The sequence below is a fragment of the Cherax quadricarinatus genome, chromosome 2 (assembly GCF_038502225.1).
Source record: "Cherax quadricarinatus isolate ZL_2023a chromosome 2, ASM3850222v1, whole genome shotgun sequence".
Taxonomy (NCBI): domain Eukaryota; kingdom Metazoa; phylum Arthropoda; class Malacostraca; order Decapoda; family Parastacidae; genus Cherax; species Cherax quadricarinatus.
Window position 1 is genome coordinate 39,746,464 of NC_091293.1, and position 27,201 is coordinate 39,773,664.

The window sequence follows — 27,201 nt, forward strand, 5'->3', positions numbered from 1 at the left end:
CATCAGTTGTTTTACTCTGTCTTCAACATTCAGCATATCCAACTGCTGTAATTCATCCTGGCCTACATGCTCTCTTGGACCCAGCGCCAGGATGAATCTTACGATTTTGTTCTGGGTGATTTGCAGTCTATCTTTCAGTTTTTTTGTCAAGGCATAGCTTTAAGAATAGGTATGATAGGGTCCACAAGTCCAGGAGAGTGAGGTAGTATAGAAAGCGGGGTGTTAAAAGGCAGAGCCAGGAGCTAAGACTCTGTCCCTGAAACTACACAAGTCAGAACATAAAGAAGTACTGGGTTACAAAATTTCAGTGGCAGGACACGACCTACGTAGCCACAAGAGATGGTTTTGTTTACTGGATTTTAAGGATGTTTTCTTGTTAAACCTTTAAGAAGGCTTGGAATATTGCAAATTATAATATATATCCGACCTTCAAGTTAATTTTCTAGAAGAGTTTTTCCCTAGAACACTTTAATATGGTGTACCTCTCCTGGTCTTCATCTAGATAAATACAACCTGTATAATAATGAACAGTTATTGTATAATGTGCGAAATAAATAATACATTTGGACATTAAAGGCAATATATAGTTTAAAAATATTAACTTGAGATAATGTAAGTCAGTAAAACTGTGAGTGTCAACAATAAAGTAACAGCTGTCAGCAGCCGCTACTCACTCTCTCAATAGTAAAGTAAGCACAAATTTAATCATGTTTTTACACTTGCTTTAAATTTCTAATGTTTGCATTGTGAACATGATAACTCTAGGTATAAAGTGGTGATAAATCATATATATTTAAGCGTAGAGAACCCAAGACAGGCAGTTAGTAAGACCAGTTGAAGTAGGTCAGTGTTGTATCTGGTAGTCTACATAATTTACTATATTAACTGATTGTAACAGTTTCACAGTATGTTTGCGGCTTAAATAACAACATAAAGTATGATTTATTTCCACTGGAGTTAACTGTGTAATATACATAGGCATACATGTGTGCCCTTTATGTTCAAAAAGTAATGAAGCGATAATCGAAAAAAAAATGTAAGAAAATTGCAGTAATCAAAATATTACTGCATATAATTAGTTCAGGGATTAGGTCCCAATATACTGTTTGCTCAGCAACTTGAATTTTAATCAGTTTATTAACCCGGAGAGTTAGTAATGAGCCCAGACACAGGACTCATTATGTATGTCTCTAGTATTTTGAATACGACCCTCAGTAGATGTGAAGTTGTATAATAATGATATGAAGCTAACTAATTGCGTTTTTTAACCCAGAATAACCCAATAAAGCCACTATAACATACTTCCATTGGGTTCGATTGATCCTCTTCCCCAGGATGCAACCCACAAAGCTTATTAACACCCAGGTACCTATTTACTGCTAGGTGTACAGGGGCAACAGGTGTAAGGACGCTGTACAACGTTGCCACTCCTGCCAGGATCACACTAAGGCCCTCCAAATATAAGCTGATGGCACTACCACTTGAGTCTGATTGTAGCTTTCCATCTCCCAAGCCAATATCTGCCCCCTAGGAATGCTGACCAGGGAAAAATATCTTGCCTTGTGGTAGCTGATTACCTGTAAAATGTGTTAAATAGTAAATATGTTACCTAAGGATTATAAGGTACTCTGTGCATTTTGGCCATTAACCATTGTTTACTTATTGTTCTCAACAGTGTTATACTATATATATATATGTATTATGCCTGTACAAGATATGCTCTCAATAAAATATAAAAAAACAAAACAAAAAAATTAACCATTGTTTCAATTGTACAGTGTTAAGTAGAGTTTATAGTTAAGAAGGGTATTCTTGTGAAACCCACAAAACCCAATCTAATGTAATAGGGAACCCATCACTCCAGTATCTTCAGTGAAATATCTGGGAATTCTCTTTGACCCAAGCATATACAGTATGATAATTTATGTAACTTTATTTATGTGTACCATTACCTGAATAAAATTATATGTAGATAGAGAACATTGTAGTAAAATAAGCAAATGCCATGCTAAAGTTCCTCTGTAAACAGGCACAGTGTCTACCTAGTGAGACTCGCAGGACCCTATGTTTAGCTCTTGTACGATATCATATAGATTATTCTTGTTCTTCGTGGTACTCTCCTTTAAGAGATAAAGAGTTTGTTTGGATTTTTATCCCTGGAGGGTTAGCCACCCAGGATAACCCAAGAAAGGCAGTGTATCATCAAGGGACTATCTTATTTCTATTTGGGCCCTCAGTCTTGTCCCCCAAGATGCAACCCATGCCAATCAGTTAACATCCAGGTACCTATTTTACTGATAGGTGAACAGGGACAGCAGTAGTCTTAACCCTTTGACTGTTGCAACCCCAATGTCTCCTACTGTTGAAAAATATTTGAAAAAAAAAAAATTATTTTTTCTTATGAAAATGTTAAGATTAATTTTCTGATTGTTTTAAGCCCCCCCCCCCCCAAAAAAAAAAAAAAAAAAAAAAAATGCGATCAGTAATTATCGAGCTATGGAGGCATAAAGTTGGCAGAAAATGAGCCACATATGGCAACAGCGGCAAATGCCACTCACCCGGTAAACTTTGGTTTACTTGCATTAGAATGTTTCTTGTTTTTTCACTATTTTATTTTTTCACATTACTCCGATATGGTAAACATGAGGAAATTAAAACTTCATCAGAGTACAAAACAAATTCCAGCCACACAATAGAGCGAAAAACTAACGTCAAAGGCCTGGGAGTGATCATGTCGGAGGATCTCACCTTCAAGGACCATAACATTGTATCAATCGCATCTACTTGAAAAATGACAGGACGGATAATGAGAACCTTCAAAATTAGGGATGCCAAGCCCATGATGACACACTTCAGGTCGCTTGTTCTATTTAGGCTGGAATATTGCTGCACACTAACAGCACCTTTCAAGGCAGGTGAAATTGCTGACCTGGAAAATGTGCAAAGAACCTTCACGGCACGCATAACGGAGATAAAAAGCCTCAGTTACTGGGAGCGCTTGAAGTTCCTGAACCTGTACTCCCTGGAACGCAGGCGGGAGAGATGCATGATTATATACACCAGGAAAATCCTAGAGGGCCTAGTACCAAACTTGCACACGAAAATCGCTCCCTACGAAAGCAAAAGATTTGGCAGACGATGCAACATCCCACCAATGAAAAGCAGGGGTGTCACTAGCACGTTAAGAGACAACACAATAAGTGTCAGGGGCCCAAGACTGTTCAACTGCCTCCTAGGAAACAGAAGGGGAATTACCAATAGACCCCTGGCTGTCTTCAAGCAGGCACTGGACAAGCATCTAAAGAGGTACCTGACCAGCCGGGCTGTGGCTCGTACGTTGGATTGCATGCAGCCAGCAGTAACAGCCTGGTTGATCAGGCCCTGATCCACATGAGGCCTTGTCACAGACCAGGCCGAGGGGGCGTTGACCCCCGGAACTCTCTCCAGGTAAACTTATGTGGCATGTGAGACCAAAGTATGGTGCAATGTTCATATATACATTCGTTGAATGTAACGCAGTTATAGCAAAAACACTAGTATCATATTGTTTACAAAACTTGTTTACACAAGCAAACAATACAAAACATTGTTTATTACTATTATTCTACCATATATATACATATGTACAATTACTGGACACTTTCCTAGAACTGCTGCAGCTTGTGGAATTCTTTGGAACATGGGTGTATGCTAATTTTACTGTAAAAAACCTCAAGACGCCTATAACAATCGGTGCCATATACCGGATACTCCACACAAACAGCCCAAACTTCAGTGAGAATCTAAAGTCACTAATAACAAACAGACAAATGAACAAGCACCACCTTCTCTTAGCTGAAGACTTCAGTATCAACCTTGGCCTACCAGATGATCAGACTAACTGATTTAATCAACAATATGAACATCACACTTCTCATACCAACAATAACTAAACCAACCAGGCTGACTGAGACAAGTGCAACCATAATAGACCACATATGGACCAATATACTAGCCCCCCTTAAATCAGGGATAATCACAGACAGCACTACTGACCACTACCCAACCTTCCTCTTAACAAACATTAGTAAGCCACCACTCGAATACAACAAAGTTTCATTTAGACTCCATGACGAGGCCTCAATAAGGAATTTCACAGCAGACCTAGAGACTGTTGACTGGCCTACAGAATTCTTCAATGCCAATGGTATTGACAATTGGACAGACATTTTTCTTAGCAAAATACTTAGAGTACACAACAAACATTGTCCTATAAAAACGAAACATCACGAATAAATGGCTTGGTTGCCCATGGCTAACCAGCAGCATTCTGAAATCCATTGATAAGAAACACCAATATGAAAAGCAATATAGACAGGGCTTAATACACAAAGATATTCTTAAACAAAATTCAACAGCTCTCACCAAATTAATAAAGAAAGCCAAACAACTGTACTACTCCAGCAGATTCACTGACACAAGAGGAGATATAAAAAAGACCTGGAAAACACTTTCCCAGATTCTGGGGACCCACAAACTGAAAAAAACCTAGAATATTGTTCTAACTAAACCTCATGAAACACCACTGCATCCCACTGATGCAGCTAACAAGATAAACGACTTCTTCTCAAACATAGGATCTAATCTCGCCAGTAAAATCCCACGTACCAATGCCCGTGCCAGGGACTACCTAGATGGGAATTTCCCAAATTCCTTCTATCTTGTACCAACTGAGCCCACGGAAGTCACCGCCATCATAAAGTCACTTAAAAATAACTCGGGGAATCTGTCTTACGTCCCACCATTATTGTACAAGCGAGCAGCCCATGTCCTTTTGCATGCTATTACATTACTTTTTAACACGTCACTAGAAACTAGCACCTTCCCGACACTACTCAAGACAGCAAGGGTTACACCAATACATAAAGGTGGTGACCCTAAGAAAAGGGTTTGACACAGTAGATCACGGCATCCTACTCCACAGACTTGACCACTATGGTATAAGAGGCCATGCGCTTGCATATTTTAAATCCTACCTTTCTAATAGGTATCAGTATGTCACCATTAAAGACACAGCCTCATCAGTACGGCCACTTGATACTGGAGTTCCGCAGGGAAGTGTCCTTGGACCCCTGCTCTTCCTCATTTACATCAATGATCTTCCAAACATATCGCAACACCTGAAACCCATTCTCTTTGCTGACGACACGACTTATGTCATCTCTCACCCTAATCTTGCCACCCTCAACACCATTGTTAACGAGGAGCTGCTCAAAATATCGACTTGGATGACAGCCAATAAACTTACACTTAGCACTGGCAAAACCTACTATATTATGTTTGGTAGCAGAGCAGGTGTTGTGCAGCTTAACATTAAGATCGACAACACTCTAATTGCCAGACATGAGGGCAAATTCCTTGGCCTATACCTTGACAACAACCTAAATTTCAGCATTCATATCCAACACATAACAAAAAAAGTATCCGAAACGGTGGGGATCCTCTCCAAGATACGATACTACGTACCGCAAACTGTCCTTCTCACACTATACCATTCACTTATATATCCATACCTCACCTATGCTATCTGTGCTTGGGGTTCAACTGCAGCAACAGACCTAAAGCCAATAATAACCCAACAAAAAGCCACAGTAAGAATGATCACTAAATCCCATCCCTGGCAACACCCCCCCCCCCACTCTTCATAGATCTAAACTTACTCCCTGTTCAGAACATCCACACTTACTACTGTGCAATCTATATCTACAGGACCTTAAATTCCAATATTAACCTTGACCTAAAAGGCTTTCTTGATAGTTATGACAGGATCCACAGGCATAACACCAGACACAAACATCTCTATGACATTCCCCGTGTTCGACTGAACCTTTACAAAAATTCACTGCATTTCAAAGGACCTAAAATCTGGAACACCCTACCTGAAAACTCTAGAACTGCAGACACATTCATCACTTTCAAAACTACAGTTAGAAAACATCTTATCTCCCTGATACACCCCGACAACTAACAACATGATAACCACCTGGTTGTTCAAAATTACACTCACTCACCCACTGACTATAAACCCAGAAATACTAATCTTAATCTTAAAATAATAAATCCTAACTAGTCATAAGTTTGCCTATGATACTCAAATATAGACACCTTGTATTGTGCCAAAACAAAAGCATTCACATTCTAAACTCACAAATTATGATGTAGTCACTTAGCCTTAATACCATAATCTGTAAGGATTTAATGTTAAGAATTAATCTAAGTCTGCTCGAAATGCCTAGCCATGCTAGGTGCCCTAGTGGCCCCCTCTGTAATTAGTATTTTATAACATGTAAACCACACAATACCCAAAACCTGTAGACCCCACAGTGTAACCATTATAGAGAATAAATTTGAATTGAATTGAATAGAAACCTGATATATACTCTAAAATGAATAAAATATGTCATCTAGTGGTATGGGCGGTGTTGGCAGTGAACGAGAGTTTGTCTGGAGACCGGGCAAAACACTTGATGAATAATTTCGCTAATATCATCTATACAGCTTACTTGTCTATCACAGTTCATCTAATATGACATAACAAACAAGGTGCTATTCTCAGGTGCTAAAGTGTAATAAGTTCACTGTTTTGCCTTTACAGTGGACCCCCGGTATTCGATATTAATCCGTTCCTGAGAGCTCATCAAATACCGATAATATCGAAAACCGAATCAATTTTCCCTCATAAGAAATAATGGAAATCAAATTAATCCGTGCAAGATGCCCAAAAGTATGAAAAAAAAAATTTTTACTACATGAAATATTAAGTTTAATGCAATAGAATAATTACAATAACAATAAAATAATTGACACTTACCTTTAATGAAGATCTGGTGATGATTGATGGGATGGGAGGAGGGGAGAGGTGTTAGTGTTTAGAAGGGGAATCCCGTTCCATTAGGACTTGAGGTAGCTGGTGATGGAGCCACTCTTGAGTCTTTTGAAGTCTCTCTTGGACACGTGGAATAGTTGCATTCTGAGGTTGGAGCAGTTCAGATTCGTCACGAGGTAAGATAGTGCATTTTCAAAAGGAATTTGGTGAGGTTTGGTGCAGGTGTACTTAACAGTTCCTTCTTTCATTAAGTGGAGCATGTCAGCTGCGCTCATTTCGGTTCGGAGGTTGGGGGTGGTGTAGAAGGTTAGAGACTCATTAAAGTCTTGGCTTAGGTAACGGTTGCCTGTGGTTTCTTCTTCGGTTACTTCTTCGACTACTACTTCGTCGTTGTCCGAGGGTTCATAATGTTTTTGTTCTATTTCGTCTTCTGTGACTGTGTTGAGAGGAGGCAGGGAGTGTTGGTCGGTTGTGGTTTGTTGGGCTGGTGGTGGGTGGTGAAAGGTGGCAGTAGACGGTGGTGTTGGTTCTGGAGTAGAGTCTTCGTCAGAGATACAAGTAGGACCAGGGGTTGAGGTGAAGTTAACAATGTCTGGAATTAGCTTGAGGAGGTCTTTTGATGGTGGCGAGTCTGGAAAGTTGAAGTTTGGCATATGGTTAAGGCAAAACAGTTCATTGATTGTTGTGTTGAATGAGCCAGGGTTTGCAGCATTAGTGAGGTGTGCATACATCATACAGTATAGCACCTTGGATGGAGCAGCATCAGGAAGAGCAGAGAGGGACTGGCTGGGTGGAGATGATTGTTGTGTAGCTTGAAGGAGTTCGGTGGTATCTGATTGAATTTTTGCAATGGCAGCGTATGTTGGCGATTTAGGGTTGTTCTTCTTGGTTTCTTCAATGATTTTCTTAGACAGGACTTCTTTACGTAGAGGGCATTTTGCTGCAAGGGTGTGGTGAGTACCCTTGCAGTTGAGGCAGGTGGGAGAGGTAGTGGTAGTAGAACATTCCTTGAAGTCATGGCCGTCTTTACCGCAGTTTGTGCAGTACTTCTTCCCTTTCAGAGGACAGTCAGGCGTTGAGTGGTGATAGGAGTAGCAGGTCCAGCATGGCGAGATGTGGGCGAAACATTCGGGTTCTATGTGACTTGGATGGATATGATAGTAGGAGATAGCTAGGCCCTCATTTAGTGCTCTAGTAGCCATATCGATGTTGGAGAAGGTTAGCTTGATCATTGTAGAGGTGTTGGGATTTTGGTGATATGTTCAATCGACGCCCAGGTATTTTGTTCCTCGATAGAGGTCTTGAGATCCTCAGTTGATAAAGAAGTGACGAGTTTGTCCAGCCGTTTGACGAAAACGGAACGTTTCGCCAGCAAAAAAGGTGAAGGGGAGATGGTGAACTGTCGGTCTCTGAGGGTTTTCATAGATGTGTCGGCCATCAGCTTTGAGGCTTCATAATCGTTAGTACAGACGACGATGAATGAGTCTTTCGTCGAGTGGATGGCTGTAAATTTAACCTGTAGGCAAGTCTTTACAGCGGCAGCAAGGGAAAGTTTAGTAGAGTCATTTATTACTCCACTGTTGGGTTTGATCCTTACACGGTTTGCAAGCATCATGGAGTAAGTCAGGCGCTGTTACGATGATTATATGTTCCACTCCCCGACGGGGATTGAAGGAACACTTCTTGAGGTGAGGAGCGACTGTGTCTTGCAATGATAAAAGTCTTGACAGGATGGAGCCTTATATAACGCCAGGAGGTGAGATGTAGGCCACTAGTAGAGGTAAGAATGTTGTCGTTAAATCAGACACATGTGCAACTCTTGGGTATCTTTAATGAGGAAACATTTCGCCACACAGTGGCTTCATCAGTCCATACAAAGGATAAACTTGAACAGGAGGAGAATGAGGTAATCAGTCCCTCAGCCTTGAGTCGATGTGGTCAGTCCATCAATCTTGAATAGAATACGGCATAGGAGCGGAGAAGCAGCTTATAAACCGTATGGCAGGAGAGGTGCAGCAGTCGTAGGTGGTGTCACATTTGTCCAATGTGGAAGTAGGTCGTGCCCAAGGGTTAGGCAAGTGAAGAATTCGCTTGCCTAACCCTTGCTTGCTCCTAATCACAACAGTAATGTTAGGATGCCATTTTTCTACTAGGCTCTGTTTGAGCCCAATGGTAATACAGTTCCTTAATTTCTACAATAGAAATGTTGCCCTTCCTGCTTCCTTCCTCCTCTGAAGAAGAAATTTCCTCAACCACTTCTTGCTGCCTTTGTATAGGTCTTGAAGTTCTTCTGTAGTGAGCTCATTCTTGTGATCCTCTACCAACTCCTCTACATCCTCATCATACATTTCCAAACCCATGGACTGACCCAGAGAAACAATATCCTTCACTACAGACTCTGCCTCAAAGCCTCAGACTGACACAGTCTGGCCAAAATTTCTTCCAGGCAGAGTTCATTGTCCTGAAAGAAACTTCCCCCAGGTTTTGTCTGTTATCCTTAAACACTGGAGGATATTAAAATGGTTTTTCCAAAATTACCTAAAGGTAAGCTCTGTTTCAGAGGTCACTTCAAAGCATGTTGTAAACAGTGCTTTTGTGTAAAGTTTCTTAAAATTGGAAATTACCTGCTGGTAAATGGGTTGGATAAGAGGAGTGGTGTTAAGGGACAAGAACTTCACTTTAATGAAGTTGTATTCATCCACCAAATTTTCCTCCAAGCCTGGAGGGTGAGCAGGAGCACTGTTCATTACCAGAAGTGCCCTTAATGGTAGTTTTTTTCTGCAAGGTGCTGCTTCACACTTGGGGCAAACACTTCATGTATCCACTCAGTGAAGAAGAACTTTGTTACCTAAGCTTTACTATTAGCTCTCATTACACTGAGTTTACTTTTTATCACATTGTTTTTCTTAAACACCCTTGGATTTTCAGAGTGGTAGACTAGCAATGGCTTAATTTTGCAGTCCCCACTAGCATTACTACACAACAAGAGTGTTAGCCTGTCTTTCATGTGCTTGTGTCCTGGTAATGATTTTTCTTCTTGTGTGATGTAGGTTCTCTTAGGCATTCTTTTCCAAAAGAGGTCTGTTTCATCACAGTTAAAAACTTATTGAGGAATAAATCACTCAGTGTTTACATAGGTTTTCAATTCCTTAACAAACTTTTCAGCCTCATCCCTGTTAGCACTGGCAGCCTCCCCTTGCCTTACTATGCCATGAATCCCACTTCTCTTTTTAAACCTTTCAAACCAGTCCCTACTTGCTTTAAATTCATCACTTTCAGCACTGTTTCCCAGAGTGTCTCACCTAAGATCACTATATAACTACTTTGGTTTTTCACAAATTATTGTTTCAGAAACTCTGTCATTGGCCAGTTGTGTTTTGTTAATCCACTAACAAAAGTTTTTCCATTTCTTCAATTATCTGTGACCTTATCACAGCAAGAATTTTCACTCATTTTGCTACATCAGCTCCTTTTATTGCCTCTTTATTTTTCAATATGGATGATATGGTGCATTTCGTCATACCATATTGAGTGGCCAGGTTCAACACACGCTCCACTTTCCCACTTTGCAATGAGTTCTTTTTTCACTTTAATTGTTGTTCTCACTGCTTTCCTTTCAGGCTTGTTTGGAGCACTACTCTTTCTTGGGGCCATGATTACTTATTTTTAATGAAAATATTTGAAAACATTTATTTGTTTGGAGTTTTTTAAAAGGTTGAGCTGTGTATGTGGAATACCAAAGAAATGCTCATTCTCTGTAATGTGTCTGTGTGTTCTGTTGCAGATCTTCAGAAAGAATTTAAGCTCTCGGTTAATGTTTGTATTGAGTATCCTGTAAACGTAGCATTAAGAGTAGATGGTATCTATATACCATATTTTCCGGCATGTAATGTACATCTTTTACCCCAAGAAAAGTCTTGGAAAATCACCCTGCACCTTATGTGCTCAATGTCAAGGTCAAGGGTAGGCTTTGGGTTACTGGCAAATGGTGTTTTATAATGGACATGCAGTTCATCGTAGTAATAAAGTTTTAAAACTTGTGTGCCATATATGCCGGAAAATACAGCATGCCTGAAGTTTACCTGGAGAGAGTTCCGGGGGTCAACGCCCCCGCGGCCCGGTCTGTGACCAGGCCTCCTGGTGGATCAGAGCCTGATCAACCAGGCTGTTACTGCTGGCTGTACGCAAACCAACGTACGAGCCACAGCCCGGCTGGTCAGGAACCGACTTTAGGTGCTTGTCCAGTGCCAGCTTGAAGACTGCCAGGGGTCTGTTGGTAATCCCCCTTATGCATGCTGGGAGGCAGTTGAACAGTCTTGGGCCCCTGACACTTATTGTATGGTCTCTTAACGTGCTAGTGACACCCCTGCTTTTCAGTGGGGGGATGTTGCATCGTCTGCCAAGTCTTTTGCTTTCGTAGTGAGTGATTTTCGTGTGCAAGTTCGGTACTAGTCCCTCTAGGATTTTCCAGGTGTATATAATCATGTAACTCTCCCGCCTGCGTTCCAGGGAATACAGGTTTAGGAACCTCAAGCGCTCCCAGTAATTGAGGTGTTTTATCTCCGTTATGCGCGCCGTGAAGGTTCTCTGTATATTTTCTAGGTCAGCAATTTCACCTGCCTTGTAAAAAAAGGAAATATATCTTGACTGTATTGGGTTATCCTAGGTTAAATGAGACATAATTTGCTGTATAAAACTGTTGTAAAAAATTAAAAACTGTGAGGCCCCTATAATCACTTATTGACTTCTCATTTAGTATTCATCATGGAAGAAGTTCTAGACCAGCTTCTTCATGAAGTATCATGTAGTAAACATGCTCAGATCCACCAGGCCTGCACTGAAGCTCGTGGTAAGTACAGTATACAGTTCTTATTGAAAATTATTCAGTACATTATAGACTGCTGGTGGCTTTGTGTAGACATACAGTAGCTGGTTTTGTACAAGCAGTTAACTGATATTTAGAAAACTGAGTACAGTAATTTAAACTATTATTGCCAATGTATTTTTTTACTACTGTTAAAAATAATAAATTAATAAACATGATTTTTAATTTTTTGTCTTGTTACAGATTTGTTGGAAAATCAGGCTGGGTTATTGGGCTCACCTCCTCATGAGTTACGAGCTTTGTGTTTAAGGGCACTACAATTAGCCCTGGAAACTCGTCAGTCTAAGATGGTAGCTTTAGCTGTGTCTGGATTTTTTAAGGTAAACCATATTAATTAACTGATTCGTGTATGGTAATTAATTACGTCTTGAATAAAGTATTCATTCCCAAATGAAGGCAGTACAGTACATGTGTATCCACCTATTTGTACTTGCTCATTTGTGGTTGCAAGGGTTGAGTCATAGCTCCTGTCCCCCACCTCTTTGCTAGTCACTACTAGGTCCACTCTTCCTGCTCATTGAGCCTTATTGTACCTCATCTTAAAGCTATGTTTGGATTCTGCCTCCACTGTTTCACTCTCCAGATTGTTCCATTTCCTGACAACTCTAAGGCTTAAGAAATATTTCCTAACATCAATATGACTCATCTGAGTTGTTAACTTTCAGTTGTATCCCCTTATTCCTGTGTCCCATCTCTGAAACATTCTGTCCCTGTCCATCTTGTCAGTTCCTCTCAGTATTTTATGTCATCACATACCCTCTCCCCCGTCCCTCCTGTCCTCTACTGTCGTCAGGTTAAGTTCTCTTAACCTCTCTTTGTAGGGCATACCCCTTAGCTCTGGGACTAGTTTTATTGCAAACTTTTGCACTTTCTCCAATTTCTTGATGTGCTTGACCATGTGTTGATTCCATACTGGTGCTGCATACTCCAGTATGGGCCTGACATACATGGTGTACAGAGTTGTGAATGACTTCTTTCATAGATGTCAAAACACTTTCTGTAGGTTCACCAGGTGCCCATATGTTGCAGTGGTTACAGTGGAACCTTGGTTTTCGTTTGCCCTGGTTTTCGTTAAATTTGTTTTCGACAAATTTTTTCGTCAAAATATTGCCCCAGTTTTTGTTCATCGCCTTGGTTTTTGCCCGCCGTACCGAATGTGTCCACGCACCCACACCCCACACAAAGCATCCCATGCACACATTTTTAGTCAGTCTCGCTTTGTTTCTTGTCGATTGAACATTACCCTCTGCGTTCATACGAAACATTTCGTAATCTTTTTTTTTTTTGTGCATGTTCATTGAGTGGGACTGCTAAATAAGCCACCTTGGGGCTTAAGAAAGTTCTGACTGCCAGCCCTTTGATAAAGAAGGTGAGTAACACAATGCAATTCAAGGAAGAACTTGTAGAAAAGTACGAAAGTGGTGTATGTGTGGTTGATCTTGCTAGGATATACAGGAAGCCCTCATCAATGATCAGTTCCATCCTGGCGAAGAAATAAGAAATCTGAAGTTATGAAAGGGGTAAGTGTGCCAGTGAAACAGAGATCGCAAACAATCGACTATGTTGAGAAGTTGTTGTTGGTGTGGATCAGCAAAAAACAGTTAGCGGGAGATAGTGTTCTGGAGGCACTAATTTGCAAAAAGGCAAGGCAGTTGCATGTGGATCTCATAAAGAATATGCCTGGAATAAGTGCTGCTGTTAGTTAATTTAAGGCCTGCAGAGACTGGTTCAACAACTTCAAGAAGCGATTTGACATACACAGTGTGTTAAGGTATGGCGAGGCTGCAAGTTCGGACAAACAAGAGTTTTAAGTAAAGGTAAAACTGATTTAAATGTTCATTTATCCATTAAAATTAGTGCTTTATATTTACAGTGGACCCTCAGTTAATGTCTTTAATCCATTCCAGAGAGTTAGCCTTTAACCAATTTAGCCTTTAACCGAATTAATTTTCACCATAAGAAATAATGGAAATCCAATTAATCCGTTCCAGACACCCAAAAGTATTGAACAAAATAATTTTTTTTACATGAAATATACATTTCCCTTATTGCACAATAAAACAATAATAACATCACACTTACCCTTATTTGACTTGTTGATGAGTGATGAGACGGTAGGAGGGCAGAGGATGCAGGTGTTTTATTGTTTGGAAGGGGAATCCCCTTCCATAAAGACTTCAGGTAACAAGTCCTTTTCTGGGGTTACCTCCCTTCTTTGTTTTTTAATGCCACTAGGACCAGCTTGAGAGTCATTGGACCCCTGTTGCACAAAATATCTGTCCAGAGAGCTCTGTTTCTCACATCCCTTTAAGATTTCCCTAAAATGGGCCACAAGAGTGTCATTGTACAAGTTGCCAATACAGCTTGCAACAACTGTGTCAGGATAATATTCATCCATAAATGCTTGCAACTTTGTAAACATTGTACACATTTCCTTAATCTTTGATGAAGGCAAATTCCTGTCACTCTTCCTCCTCCTCTGAAGGAAATCCCTGAGCCTTGGTCTGTTGCTGTTGCACCTGAAGCTCTTGCAGCTCTGTAGTGGTTAGCTCTTCATCATCGTCCTCCACCAACGCTTCCACATCCTCGCCACTAACCTCCAAACCCTTGGACTTCCCCAATGCCAATATATATTCCACAACTGGCATAGGCTCCTTAGGGTCAGCTCCAAACCCTTCAAAATCCCTCTCTTGTACACAGTGTGGCCACAATTTTCTCCAAGCAGAGTTCAAAATCCTACAAGTCACTTCCTCCCAAGCCTTACCTATAAGGTTCATGCAACTGAGGATACTGAAGTGATTTTTCCAGAACTCTCTTAGGGTCAATTCAGTGTCTGAGGTCACTTCAAAGCACTTTTGAAACATTGCTTTGGTGTACAGTTTTTTGAAATTTGAAATGACCTGCTGGTCTATGGGCTGGAGGAGAGGAGTAGTATTAGGAGGTAAAAACATCACTTTGATGAAGCTCAACTCCCCCGCAATTTGCTCTTGCAAGTCGTGAGGATGAGCAGGAGCATTGTCCATTCCCATGAGTCACTTGAGTTCCAATTTATTTTCCAGGAGGTACTGTTTCACAGTGGGGCCAAACACATCATAGAAGCAGCCAATAAACACGTCTCTAGTGACCCATGCCTTACTGTTTGCTCTCCACATCACACACAATTTAGTCTTGACGATATTGTTTTGCTTACTTGTTTCAGAGTGATACACGAGTAAAGGCTTCATTTTGCAATCCCCACTAGCATTACTACACAGCATTAGAGTTAGCCTGTCTTTCATAGGCTTGTGTCCTATGAGTGCCTTTTCCTCCTGAGTAATGTAGGTCCTGTTTGGCATTTTCTTCCAAAACAGGCTTGTTTCGTGACAATTAAACACTTGTTGAGGTTTTAATTTTTCAGTGTCTATGTACTCCTTAAAATCCTGCACATATTTTTCAGCTACTTTTTTGTCAGAACTGGCAGCCTCACCATGCCTTATCACACTGTGTATGCCACTGTAATTCTTAAATCTCTCAAACCTGCCTTTGCTGGCCTTAAATTCATCAACAGCAGCACTATTTGGAGGCATTTTCTTAATGAGATCCTCATGCAACTGCCTTGCCTTTTCACACATTATTGACTGAGAAATACTATTTCCTGATAATTGTTTTGTGGGCGAGGGGCTTGGACTTCCAGCAGGCGTGCATGAGTGTGTTCGATAGGAGTGAATGGAGACGAATGGTATTTGGGACCTGACGATCTGTTGGAGTGTGAGCAGGGTAATATTTAGTGAAGGGATTCAGGGAAACCGGTTATTTTTATATAGCCGGACTTGAGTCCTGGAAATGGGAAGTACAATGCCTGCACTCTAAAGGAGGGGTTTTGGGATATTAGCAGTTTGGAGGGATATGTTGTGTATTTTTATACGTATATGCTTCTAAACTGTTGTGTTCTGAGCACCTCTGCAAAAACAGTGATTATGTGTGAGTGTGGTGAAAGTGTTGAATGATGATGAAAGTATTTTCTTTTTGGGGATTTTCTTTCTTTTTGGGTCACCCTGCCTCGGTGGGAGACGGCCGACTTGTTAAAAAAAAAAAAAAAGTTTTCTTGTTTATCCACACCAACAACAGTCTCTCCACATCTTCGAGTATTTGCGATCTCTGTTTTGCAAGCACACTTGCACCTTTTGCAACAACAGCTTCCTTGATTGCCTTTTTGTTGTTCAAGATAGTAGTGATGGTTGAATGGGGTTTGTTGTATAACTGTTGCAACTCTGAGATAGGCACTCCACTCTCATACTTTTCTATTATGTCCTTTACATTTATTGAAGATTCTTGTTGGCATATGGAAGACAGGGAGGAGGAGAGAGGGAGGACTGATTATTGTTTGGAAGGGGAATCCCCCTCTTTAAGGACTTCAGGTATCAAGTCCCTATCCGGGGTTACTTCCCTTCTTTGTCTTTTACTGCCACTAGGACCAGCTTGAGAGTCACTGCACCCCTGTCGCATAAAAAAACTGTCCAGAGAGCTGTTTCTGGCGTCTCTTGAAGATTTGCCTGAAGTGGAACAAGATTTTGTCACTGACTGAACATGTTGCAGATATGGCTTTTTGAAATTGATCAGGGTGATATTTTTCAACAAAAGTTTGCACATCCCTCCAATTGCACAGATGTCCTTAATCACTGAGGAAGGCACATTCTCCCTTCTCTCTTCCTCCTCCTCCTCCTCTGAACCAATTTTCTCAGCTGTGGTCTGTTGCTGTTCCAGATGAAGGTCTTGCAGCTCTTCAGTGGTTAGCTCTTGGGCCCACAGTGGCTTATTTTGCAGTTGCACTCAATAAACAACCCAAAAAACAATGGATTACAACGAAATGGTTGGATAAATGTGCGGAGTGCTGCTCACTCACCAAGAGACACAACCAGACTGACTCATGCATGTGGCGTGGTGGGCGGATGCGTCCAATATGGCCGATTTCCGAGTTGCCGGCCAAAACCCAGGATAGAATTTCGGCCAAATGAGTGGCCAAAATCTGATTTGGCTGATATCTGCACCGGCCGATATCTGGGGGTCCACTGTATTTCTCATGGGAAATATTGCTTTAGTTTTCATTGAATTTGGTTTTCATCAGACTCTCTGGAACGAATTAAAAACAAAATCTGAGATTCCACTTTATTTGGTTGATGTGTGTCTCAGATGTGCTCAGTATGATGCTCAATCAAGGATCATTTTCCTTGAGTGAGTTTTGTAGCCTTTGACCCCTTGGGCTGTACTTCGTCTGCAGTCTTCTTTGTCATTCCCCAAGCTTCATGACTTTGCGCTTGGTGGGGTTCAACTCCAGGAGCCATTTGTTGGACTAAGCTTGCAACCTGTCCAGATCCCCATGTAGTCTTAACTGATCCTCATCCACTTGTATTCTCTTCATCAGTTTCACATCATTTGTGAACTGTCCCATCTGTCATGTCATTCACATATAGTACAAGAAATAGTACTGGACCTAGGACTGACCCTTGTGAACCCCACTTGGCTCATGCACTTGCTCTGATGCCTCATCATCATGCTCCAACACTGAAATGCAATTAATCCATTCCAACCTCTCAGAAGGCATGACAAAATAGTGCTATTATCAACTCTGTGGCTTATTTATCTATCAGAATTTATCTAATATGACATAATAAATAATATTAATAACATAGAAACATGATATATACTCTAGAATGAATAAAATAGGCCATAATATAGTGATGGTGACGCTGGTAGCGTCCGCCATTTACTTTCCCACTCTTGTATCTTCCCAGTCCATTACCCCACACCTAGCTTGTGTTTATCTATGATTAGTGGTGAGGTTGTCACATATGTAACCATAGGTGTGGTCAAGACATGTATACAGTGGACCCTCGCCTAACGAATGCATCGCATAACGTTAAATCCGCCTAACGAAGCGTTTGAGTGTAAAAATTTTGGTCTGCTTAACGATAAAAAACTCGCCCAATGTGATTCCTCGCAAACATGTCCGTCCAGCCTGAGCGCCTCAGCTGCCCTGCCGTCATTGTTTACAAGCCAGGGTGGCTGGTTGCATGCATACATTCGATACATTTTGTATTATTCCATTGTTTATAGTGCTTGTAACTGCTAAATAAGCCACCATGGGCCCAAAGAAAGCTTCTAGTGCCAACCCTGTGGTAAAAAGGGTGATAAATACTATTGTACCACAGTCAGCTGCTGCTGCACCTCGGTCAGCTGTTGCTGGACCAGTCAGCTGTTGCTGGATCAGTCAGCTGTTGCTGCACCATGGTCAGCTGTTGCTGGACCAGTCAGCTGTTGCTGGATCAGTCAGCTGTTGCTGCACCACGGTCAGCTGTTGCTGGACCAGTCAGCTGTTGCTGGATCAGTCAGCTGTTGCTGCACCACGGTCAGGTGTTGCTGGACCAGTCAGCTGTTGCTGGATCAGTCAGCTGCTGCTGCACCACGGTCAGCTGTTGCTGGACCAGTCAGCTGTTGCTGGACCAGTCACCTGTTGCTGGATCAGTCAGCTGCTGCTGCACCACAGTCAGCTGTTGCTGGACCAGTCAGCTGTTGCTGGATCAGTCAGTTGTTGCTGCACCATGGTCAGCTGTTGCTGGACCAGTCAGCTGTTGCTGGATCAGTCAGCTGTTGCTGCACCATGGTCAGCTGTTGCTGGACAGTCAGCTGTTGCTGGATCAGTCAGCTGCTGCTGCCCTGCGGTCAGCTGTTGCTGGACCAGTCAGCTGTTGTTGGATCAGTCAGCTGCTGCTGCACCATGGTCAGCTGTTGCTGGACCAGTCAGCTGTTGCTGCACCACAGTCAGCTGTTGCTGGACCAGTCAGCTGTTGCTGGACCAGTCAGCTGTTGCTGGACCAGTCAGCTGCTGCTGCACCACGGTCAGCTGTTGCTCCACCACAGTCAGCTGTTGCTCCACCACAGTCAGCTGTTGCTCCACCAGAGTCAGCTGTTGCTGTACCACCAGTGCCATCAGTGCATCATCGAGGACTGTCTAACTTATTTCCATTGGGGTCCTTAATCTTGTCCCCCAGGATGCGACCCACAACAGTCAACTAACACCCAGGTGAACAGGAAAAAATGCCTGGAACTAGTGCTCATGTTGGTGAATTTAAGGCCAGCAAAGGTTGGTTTGAGAGATTTAAGAATTGTAGTGGCATACACAGTGCAGTAAGGCATGGCGAAGCTGAAAAATTCATCCCCCAACAAGTGTTCAGTTGTGACGAAACAGGCTTGTTCTGGAAGAAAATGCCAAACAGGACCTACATTACTCAGGAGGAAAAGGCACTCCCAGGACACAAGCCTGTGAAAGACAGGCTAACTCTCATGTTTTGTTGTAATGCTAGTGGGGATTGCAAAGTTAAGTCTCTACTGGTGTATCACTCTGAAAATCCCAGTGTTCAAGAAAAACAGTGTCACATCACTCATGAGTACTTTTCAATAATGGTAAGTGTCATTTTAACACTTATTTATGTAGTTATTGTGCATGTCTTATTGTTTTCTTTGTAGGGAAATGTATATTTCATGAAAAAAAAAATTTTTAATACTTTTAGCTGTCTGGAACATTAATTGGATTTTCATTATTTCTTATGGGGAAATTAACTCGGCTAACGATAATTTCGGCTAACAATGAGCTCTCGGGAACGGATTAATATCGTTAGGTAAGGGTCCACTGTATATAGGTGAAGACGTGGTGGTGGCGACCACAGTGGTGGTGGTGGCGACCACTGTGGAGGTGGTGTCAGCCACAGTGGTGGTGGTGGCGAGGTGCTTACTCTCTGCTGCTGCCTTCTTTGTTTCTCTAGATTTTTTCATAGTTTCTAATTGCTTCCTGAGTTTCTTGCTGATTGTATGCGAATACTGTCTCTTCAGGCTAGGCATTGTGAAAGAAATTCGTACAAGACAAAATTATGCATCCCAAGAGTGGCGTACCTCCTCTTCCTTTTGACCCTTGGTTGGAACTGAGATGTGGTCCAGCAGTTGTACCTACAGCCACCCAGAGGTTACCAATTTGTATTTTGAAGCATTTGGCACAGAAATATAAAAAAATTACGAAAAATGTCTAAAAATGATGTATTATTATTATTACTGTTGTATTATTGTTATAATTATTATAATTATTAGTGCATACATATTATTATTAGTACCTACATATTATTATTATTAGTAGTAGTATGCATTATTATTATTACTGTATTATGTATTATTATAATAATTATTATTATTAATTTAGGGAACTGGAGTACAGATCCAATTCCCTAGCTGAAGAGCCCCTCACCATGTACGTACTACTACTACTAATAATTACAGTGGACCCCCGACTTACAATGTCCTCAGCCTACGTTAAAACCGACTTACGATGCTTGTCAGCGTGAAAATTTGACCCCGACCTACGTTGAAAAACTCAACTTACATCATTCGTCCCGAACGTGGCCATCTGGTCCATCTGGCCTGAGCGCCTCAGCTGAACTAGTGCGACATTGTTTACAAGCCGGGGCGGACAGTTGCACGCATACATTTGATAAATTTTGTATTCCAATGTTTTTAGTGCTTGTAACTGCTAAATAAGCCACCATGGGCCCAAAGAAAGCTTCTGTGGTAAAAAGGGTGAGAAATAATATTGAAATACACCTACCATCCAACTTACGACCTGCTCGACATACGACCATTCGACTTACGACCGTGCTTCGTATGCCAAATTTCTGGGAAATAAACAACTGTTTGTGTTGTGCACAATGTTTATCCTAAACCTTACAGTATAAAATACAGTACAGTGGACCCCCCACCTTACAATATTAATCCGTTCCTGAGAGCTCATTGTGAGCCGAAATTATCGTAAGGTGAATTAATTTTCCCCATAAGAAATAATGGAAATCAAATTAATCCGTGCAAGACACCCAAAAGTCTGAAATTTTTTTTTATTACCACATGAAATATTAATTTTAATACACACAAACTTAAGAAGACATGCACAGTTAATACTCTACTAAGAATAGAATACATGACACTTACCATTATTAAAGATCTGGTGATGATTGATGGGATGGGAGGACGGGAGAGTGTGGAAGTTGTTATTGTTTAGAAGGGAATCCCCTTCCATTAGGACTTGAGGTATCAAGTCCTTTTCCGGGGTTACTTCCCTTCTTTTTTCAATGCCACTAGAACCAGCTTGAGAGTCACTGGACCTCTGTCGCACAACAAATCTGTCCATAGAGCTCTGTACCTCCCGTTCCTTTAAGATTTGCCTAAAATGGGCCACAACATTGTCATTGTAATAGTCACCAGCACGTCTTGCAATATCTGTGTTAGGGTGATTTTCATCCATAAAGGTTTGCAGTTCATCCCACTTTGCACACATTTCCTTAATCTTCGAAGTAGGCACAATGGATTCCACAACTGGCATAGGCTTCTCAGGGTTAGCCCCAAACCCTTCAGAATCTTTCTTAATTTCCATACTGATTTTCACCCTTTTTACCACAGGGTTGGCACTAGAAGCTTTACTGGGGCCCATGGTGACTTAACCCTTTGACTGTCGCGGCCGTATATATACGTTTGCGAGGTACCGTGTTTGACGTATATATACTCATAAATTCTAGCGGCTTCAAATCAGGCAGGAGAAAGCTAGTAGGCCCACATGTAAGAGAATGGGTCTGTGTGGTCAGTGTGCACCACATAAAAAAAATCCTGGAGCACGCAGTGCATAATGAGAAAAAAAAAACTCCGACCGTTTTTTTTAATTAAAATGCCGACTTTGTGGTCTATTTTCGTATAGTATTTGTGGTTGTATTCTCGTTTTCTTGGTCTCATTTGATAGAATGGAAACTATATTATAGAAATGGAGGTAATTTTGATTAATTTTACTATAAAAAGAACCTGGAAATGGAGCACAAAGTACAGGAAATGTTTGATTTTTGCCGATGTTCAAAAGTAAACAAATGATGTCATTGTCCAATAAATGTCCAAATAGCCATTCTAATACGCAGTCATGAATGGGTTGATGTAATTTTTACAATGATTACAGTATTGCAGTAGTCTGCATAACAGTAAATCTTCTATTTTTTGTTTGAATAAAATTTCAAAATAAAAAGCAAGAGTAATATCACAGGGACCTGGAGACATGACTGATGAACAAAGAAAATGTTATTTTAGAGCCAGGAATGTCTGCATTGTTCATTCTGGACCTTATTTTGAAATTGTCGTATTTTTTATTTTTCGTGAAATTGGCCAAATTGCAAATTTCTGACCATGTTATTGGGTAGTTGAAATCGGTAAATGGGCAGTTTCTTGTACTCAATCGATAGAAAAAATAGAGTTCTGAAGAAATAGTTATGAGTTTGATTGACTGGAATAACGGAATTAGCCGAAAATAGGGCTCAAAGTGGGCGAAATTGCCGATTTTTAAATATCGCCGAAGTCGCTAACTTCGCGAGAGCGTAATTCCGTCAGTTTTCCATCAAATTTCGTTTTTTTGGTGTCTTTACAATCGGGAAAAGATTCTCTATCATTTCATAAGAAAAAATAATTTTTTTTTTTTTCGAAAATTTTGCGACACCAGAAGCAACTTCAGGATTTGGCCCTTCGACAGTCAAAGGGTTAATTTGCAGTTACAAGCACAAAAAACCCTGGAATAAGGTGAAATGTACCGAATGTATGCATGGATGTGACCACTCTGGCTGGCTTATAAACACTAGCGCTGAGGCCACACATGGGACGTGTCCTGGATGAATCCCATGAGGCGAGTTTTTTAGCGTGAGGCGAGGCAACATTTTTGCGTTCAGATGAATCGTATGGCGGATTTAACGTAACGCGATGCCATCGTAAGGCGGGGGTCCATTGTACTAGCAGCATAAAAAGTAAAGTAAAAAATGAATTACCAAAATAAAACAATAAAATAAAGTCATTACAAAAATGTGATGTTGATATTCAGTACTAGGGTTCGACTTATGTCCATTTCAACTTACGACCTGTTGTTCGGAACCAAACTCGGTCGTAAGTTGGATGGTACCTGTACTATCATACCACGGTCAGCTCCTGCTGCACCACGGTCAGCTCCTGCTACTGCTGTAGCACTGTCAGCTGCTGCTGTAGCACTGTCAGATACTGCTGCATCACGGTCAGCTGCTGCTGCACCACAGTCAACTGCTGCTGTACCACGGTCAACTGCTGCTGTACCACGGTCAGCTGCTGCTGTACCATGGTCAGCTGCTGCTGTACCACAGTCAGCTGCTGCTGCACCATGGTCAGCTGCTGCTGTACCATGGTCATCTGCTGCTGTAGCACTGTCAGATGCTGCTGCATCACAGTCAGCTGCTGCTGCACCATGGTCAGCTGCTGCTGTACCACGGACAGCTGCTGCTGCACCACGGTCAGCTGCTGCTGCACCATGGTCAGCTGCTGCTGCTGCTGTAGCACCATCAGCTGCTGCTGCACTACAGTCAGCTGCTGCTGCTGTAGCACTGTCAGCTGCTGCTGCACCACGGTCAGCTGTACTACTCGAAGATGTGGAGAGACTGTTATTGGTGTGGCTTATCGAGAATACCGAGAAACAATTAACCCCAGAGGGTTAGCCACCCAGGATAACCCAAGAAAGTGAGTGTGTCATCGAGGATTGTCTAACTTATTTCCACTGGGGTCCTTAATCTTGTCCCCCAGGATGCAACCCACACCAGTCAACTAACACTCAGGTGAACAGGACAAAATGCCTGGAACTAGTGCTCATATTGGTGAATTTAAGGCCAGCAAAAGTTGGTTTGAGAGATTTAAGAATTGTAGTGGCATACACAGGGTGATAAAGCCTGTTCTGGAAGAAAATGCCAAACAGGGCCTGCATTACTCAGGAGGAAAAGCCACTCCCAGGACACAGTGTCTCATCACTCATCACTACATCTTCAATAAAGGTAAGTGTCATTTATTCTTCATTTAGTACACTAGTACACGCACAATATATATTGTGCATGTATCCTTCTTTTTGTGTTTAGGAAAATGTATATTTCATGTGGTAAAAATTTTTTCTCATACTTTTCGGTGTCTTGAACAGATTAATTTGATTTCCATTATTTCTTATGGGGAAAATTAATTCGACTTATGATAATTTCGTCTTACGATGTGCTCTCAGGAACGGATTAATATCATAAGTCGGGTCCACTGTATTAAAATATATATATATATTTTTTTTAACAAGTCAGCCGTCTCCCACTGAAGCAGGATGACCCAAAAAGAAAGAAAATCCCCAAAAAGAAAATACAGTGGACCCCCGCCTTACGATCAGCTCCCAACTCGAACAATTATGTAAGTGTATTTTTGTAAGTGCTTTTGTACATGTATTTTTGGGGGTCTGAAACGGACTAATCTAATTTACAATATTCTTTATGGGAACAAATTCGTTCGGTAACGGCACCCGAACAGACTTCTGGAATGAATTAATATCGTAAGTCGGGGGTCCACTGTACTTTCATCATCATTCAACACTGTCACCTCATTCACACATAATCACTGTTTTTGCAGAGGTGCTCAGAATACAACTGTTTAGAAGCATATACGTATAAACATATCCCTCCAAACTCCCAGTATCCCAAACCCCTCCTTTAAAGTGCAGGCATTGTACTTAACATTTCCTAGACTCAAGTCTGGTTATATAAAAATAACCAGTTTCCCTGAATCCCTTCGCCAAATATTACCCTGCTCACACTCCAACAGCTCATCAGGTCCCAAATACCATTTGTCTCCATTCACTCCTATCTAACACACTCATGCACCCTTGCTGTAAGGCCAAGCCCCTCGCCCACAAAACCTCCTTTACCCCCCTCCCTCCAACGTTTTCGAGGACGACCCCTACCCCGCCTTCCTTCCCCTACAGATTTATACGCTCTCCATGTCCATGTTACGTATGTCATCCCGACATACACTACTATGCTATAGGCTGAACAGGCAGGTGGTTCTAGGCTGATTCTATACAATAACAAATTCATATATAACTTAGAACTAATGGAAGATATCATACTGGATGTTAACAAAATGAGTTTTACGTAATGGGTGTTAACGTAATCACTTTTAACGTAATGCATTACAAACTATAAGAACAAATGGTACAATATGGGATGGAATTGATCGATCGATCTGTATTCATGCACTTTACGGATTCTGAGGAAATAAATATATATATATATACAAGGTGAAATTAACAGCAGGGCATCTGGTGCGCACTCAGATCATTACTGTCAAATTCTCAGAATACGGAGGGAACGTGAACATGAAAAAAAAATTCTGAAAAACTGATCAATTGATAACAAACAGTTGACAATTTCCTTCGTCTCGGACAACTAGTTATACAGACTACATGTATGTACATTTAGACCCAATTCTGCGAGGGTGAGGTTTACATATGCAGAATGGTTATCATCTCTGGGAGGATCGAATTCCTCTGCAATGGCTAACACATGCCTTGACTGAGGGAGATCTGAACGAGTATCTACAAAAGATACTTGTGGGTTTCTCATTACTTGTCGAGTACGCAAGGAGTAACGACATTCAGGTTGAATATCTGACTGAGTATTTGAGGTAGAGGGTACAGAGTCAAGAGGATTTTCAGCATCTGTCACATTAGTCTGGGTAGCAATATCATCAACATCGCATACTAATTTCATATGATCTAAATGTGATTCTTTGTACTTACCAGTACTAATTTCTCTAACCTTATACTTATTGCCAGAGATATGTTCTACAACTCGATAAGGGCCAACAAACTTTTGATCGAGCTTAGGCATTGCAGATGTTTTGTTGAAATTTGTCAGCATTACTCTTGAACCTACTTTAACTTTTGATGGTTTAGCATGGCTATTAGTAACTCTAGTAAATTCTGCTGTTGATTTATGAAGTGTTTCAAGGATTCTTCTAAAAACACTCTGAGCCATGCTTGTACGAGTTGCTACGAAATCATCAGGGTTGTAATTGGGTTTCGGAGTGGAATATAACAACTCATAGGGTAAACGCTTGTCTACACCATACAATGCATAATGTGGAGTATCACCTATGGAAGCATTGTAAGCAGAATTTATGGCACATTGAACATCTGGTATAACTTCACCCCAAGTTTCACTATTGGGGTTGATAGTGGCTCTCAAGACATCAAGTACTTTCTTATTGGTTCGTTCAGCTAACCCATTGCTGGCAGGATGATGAGGAACAATGGTGCATTTAGAGATCTTGTACAAAGTACACAAATTTTCAAGAATATCATTACAGAATTCACCTCCATTATCTGTTACTAAGGACTTAGGGGTGGTATGCCTGCAGATAATGCGTTCTTTAAACGCTTTAGCTACTGTCTCTGCAGTCTTATCTGCAATAGGAACTAACTCACAATATCTGGTGAAATGGTCTACCATAACACACAGATGTTTGTTGCCTTGGAGGGAACATTTAAAATTGGTTAACAAATCAAGGGCAACTCTTTCCCACGGTTTGCTAGTGGTTGGGTACACCTGGATTGGATTAGGACCATTGACATTTCCTTTATGTTGCATACAAACACTACATTTCTTAACATACTCTGAAATGTCAGTTGCCATACGTGGCCAAAAGTACTTCATTCTGGCTTGTTTCACAGAACGATCCATACCAGGGTGTGCAAAACCTGGTGCATTGTGAACTAGCTGCAGAGCTACATTCACTAGTGACTGTGGAATTACTAACTGGTACACTCTTCTACTTGGAGTACCCAATTCGGCTGTTCGATACAGTAATTCTTGGCTCATTACAAAGTCACTGATGGGTGCTGGTGGCTTCACAGTCAGAATAAGATCTTCCTGGAGCAGGAATCGAATCACACCAGACCACAAGGGATCTGTTCTTTCTTACTGGAGGAATGAACAAACTCGGTGGAGTGGATAACTCTCCCCGGTTGAAAAAAATAACGCTATAACACGCAATATGAGCAAGGGAGACTGAATCTATCTCTCACTGCAAGCACAGGGGAAAAGAAATGAACACGGTCAACAATGCTGATATTCAATCTGAGTCGCACACAGTGACACGAACAAACGTTAACAACATGTGAAAGTTACTCGAGAAATAACTTCTTACATTGCACGAATTACTGTCAATTAGGATGGGATCACCATCTGGAACACAAGGAACAACAACAGACACTCTAGTGAGAGCACTAGCCGCAACAGAGACGTCTTTCTGCATACGGCATGTGATATCAACAAGAGATGGCATTACTAGTTTCAAGTAATCATTTTCCGACAAGGCATCCCCTGTGGAGAAACTGCTACTTGGACTAGCAGACATTGCAGGGATAGGTTGAGCGCTCAAGGCAGTCTGATTGTCCTCGGACACTTGAGGCAATACATTATCTTGCATGTCTGAAGGTATAGGTGGAACACAGATGGGAGTGACAGAGTTACTAGGGCCTGACTGCTCGGCTACGTTAATAAGTAATGAACAAATCTATAGG

At 41.3% G+C, this 27,201-nt stretch overlaps 1 protein-coding gene across 1 annotated transcript in view; it reads left to right on the plus strand.

Moving 5' to 3' along the window:
* The first annotated feature begins 533 nt into the window (after positions 1–533).
* LOC128689134 (brefeldin A-inhibited guanine nucleotide-exchange protein 3) overlaps positions 534–27,201 on the plus strand; it is a 129,695-nt gene continuing 103,027 nt past the window's right edge. Inside the window, exons 1-3 of the mRNA XM_070089665.1 lie at positions 534–689; positions 11,622–11,714; positions 11,934–12,070. Of these exons, the coding sequence (XP_069945766.1) occupies positions 11,630–11,714; positions 11,934–12,070 (222 nt within the window). The 5' untranslated portion in view covers positions 534–689; positions 11,622–11,629. The remainder of the gene's footprint in view (positions 690–11,621; positions 11,715–11,933; positions 12,071–27,201) is intronic.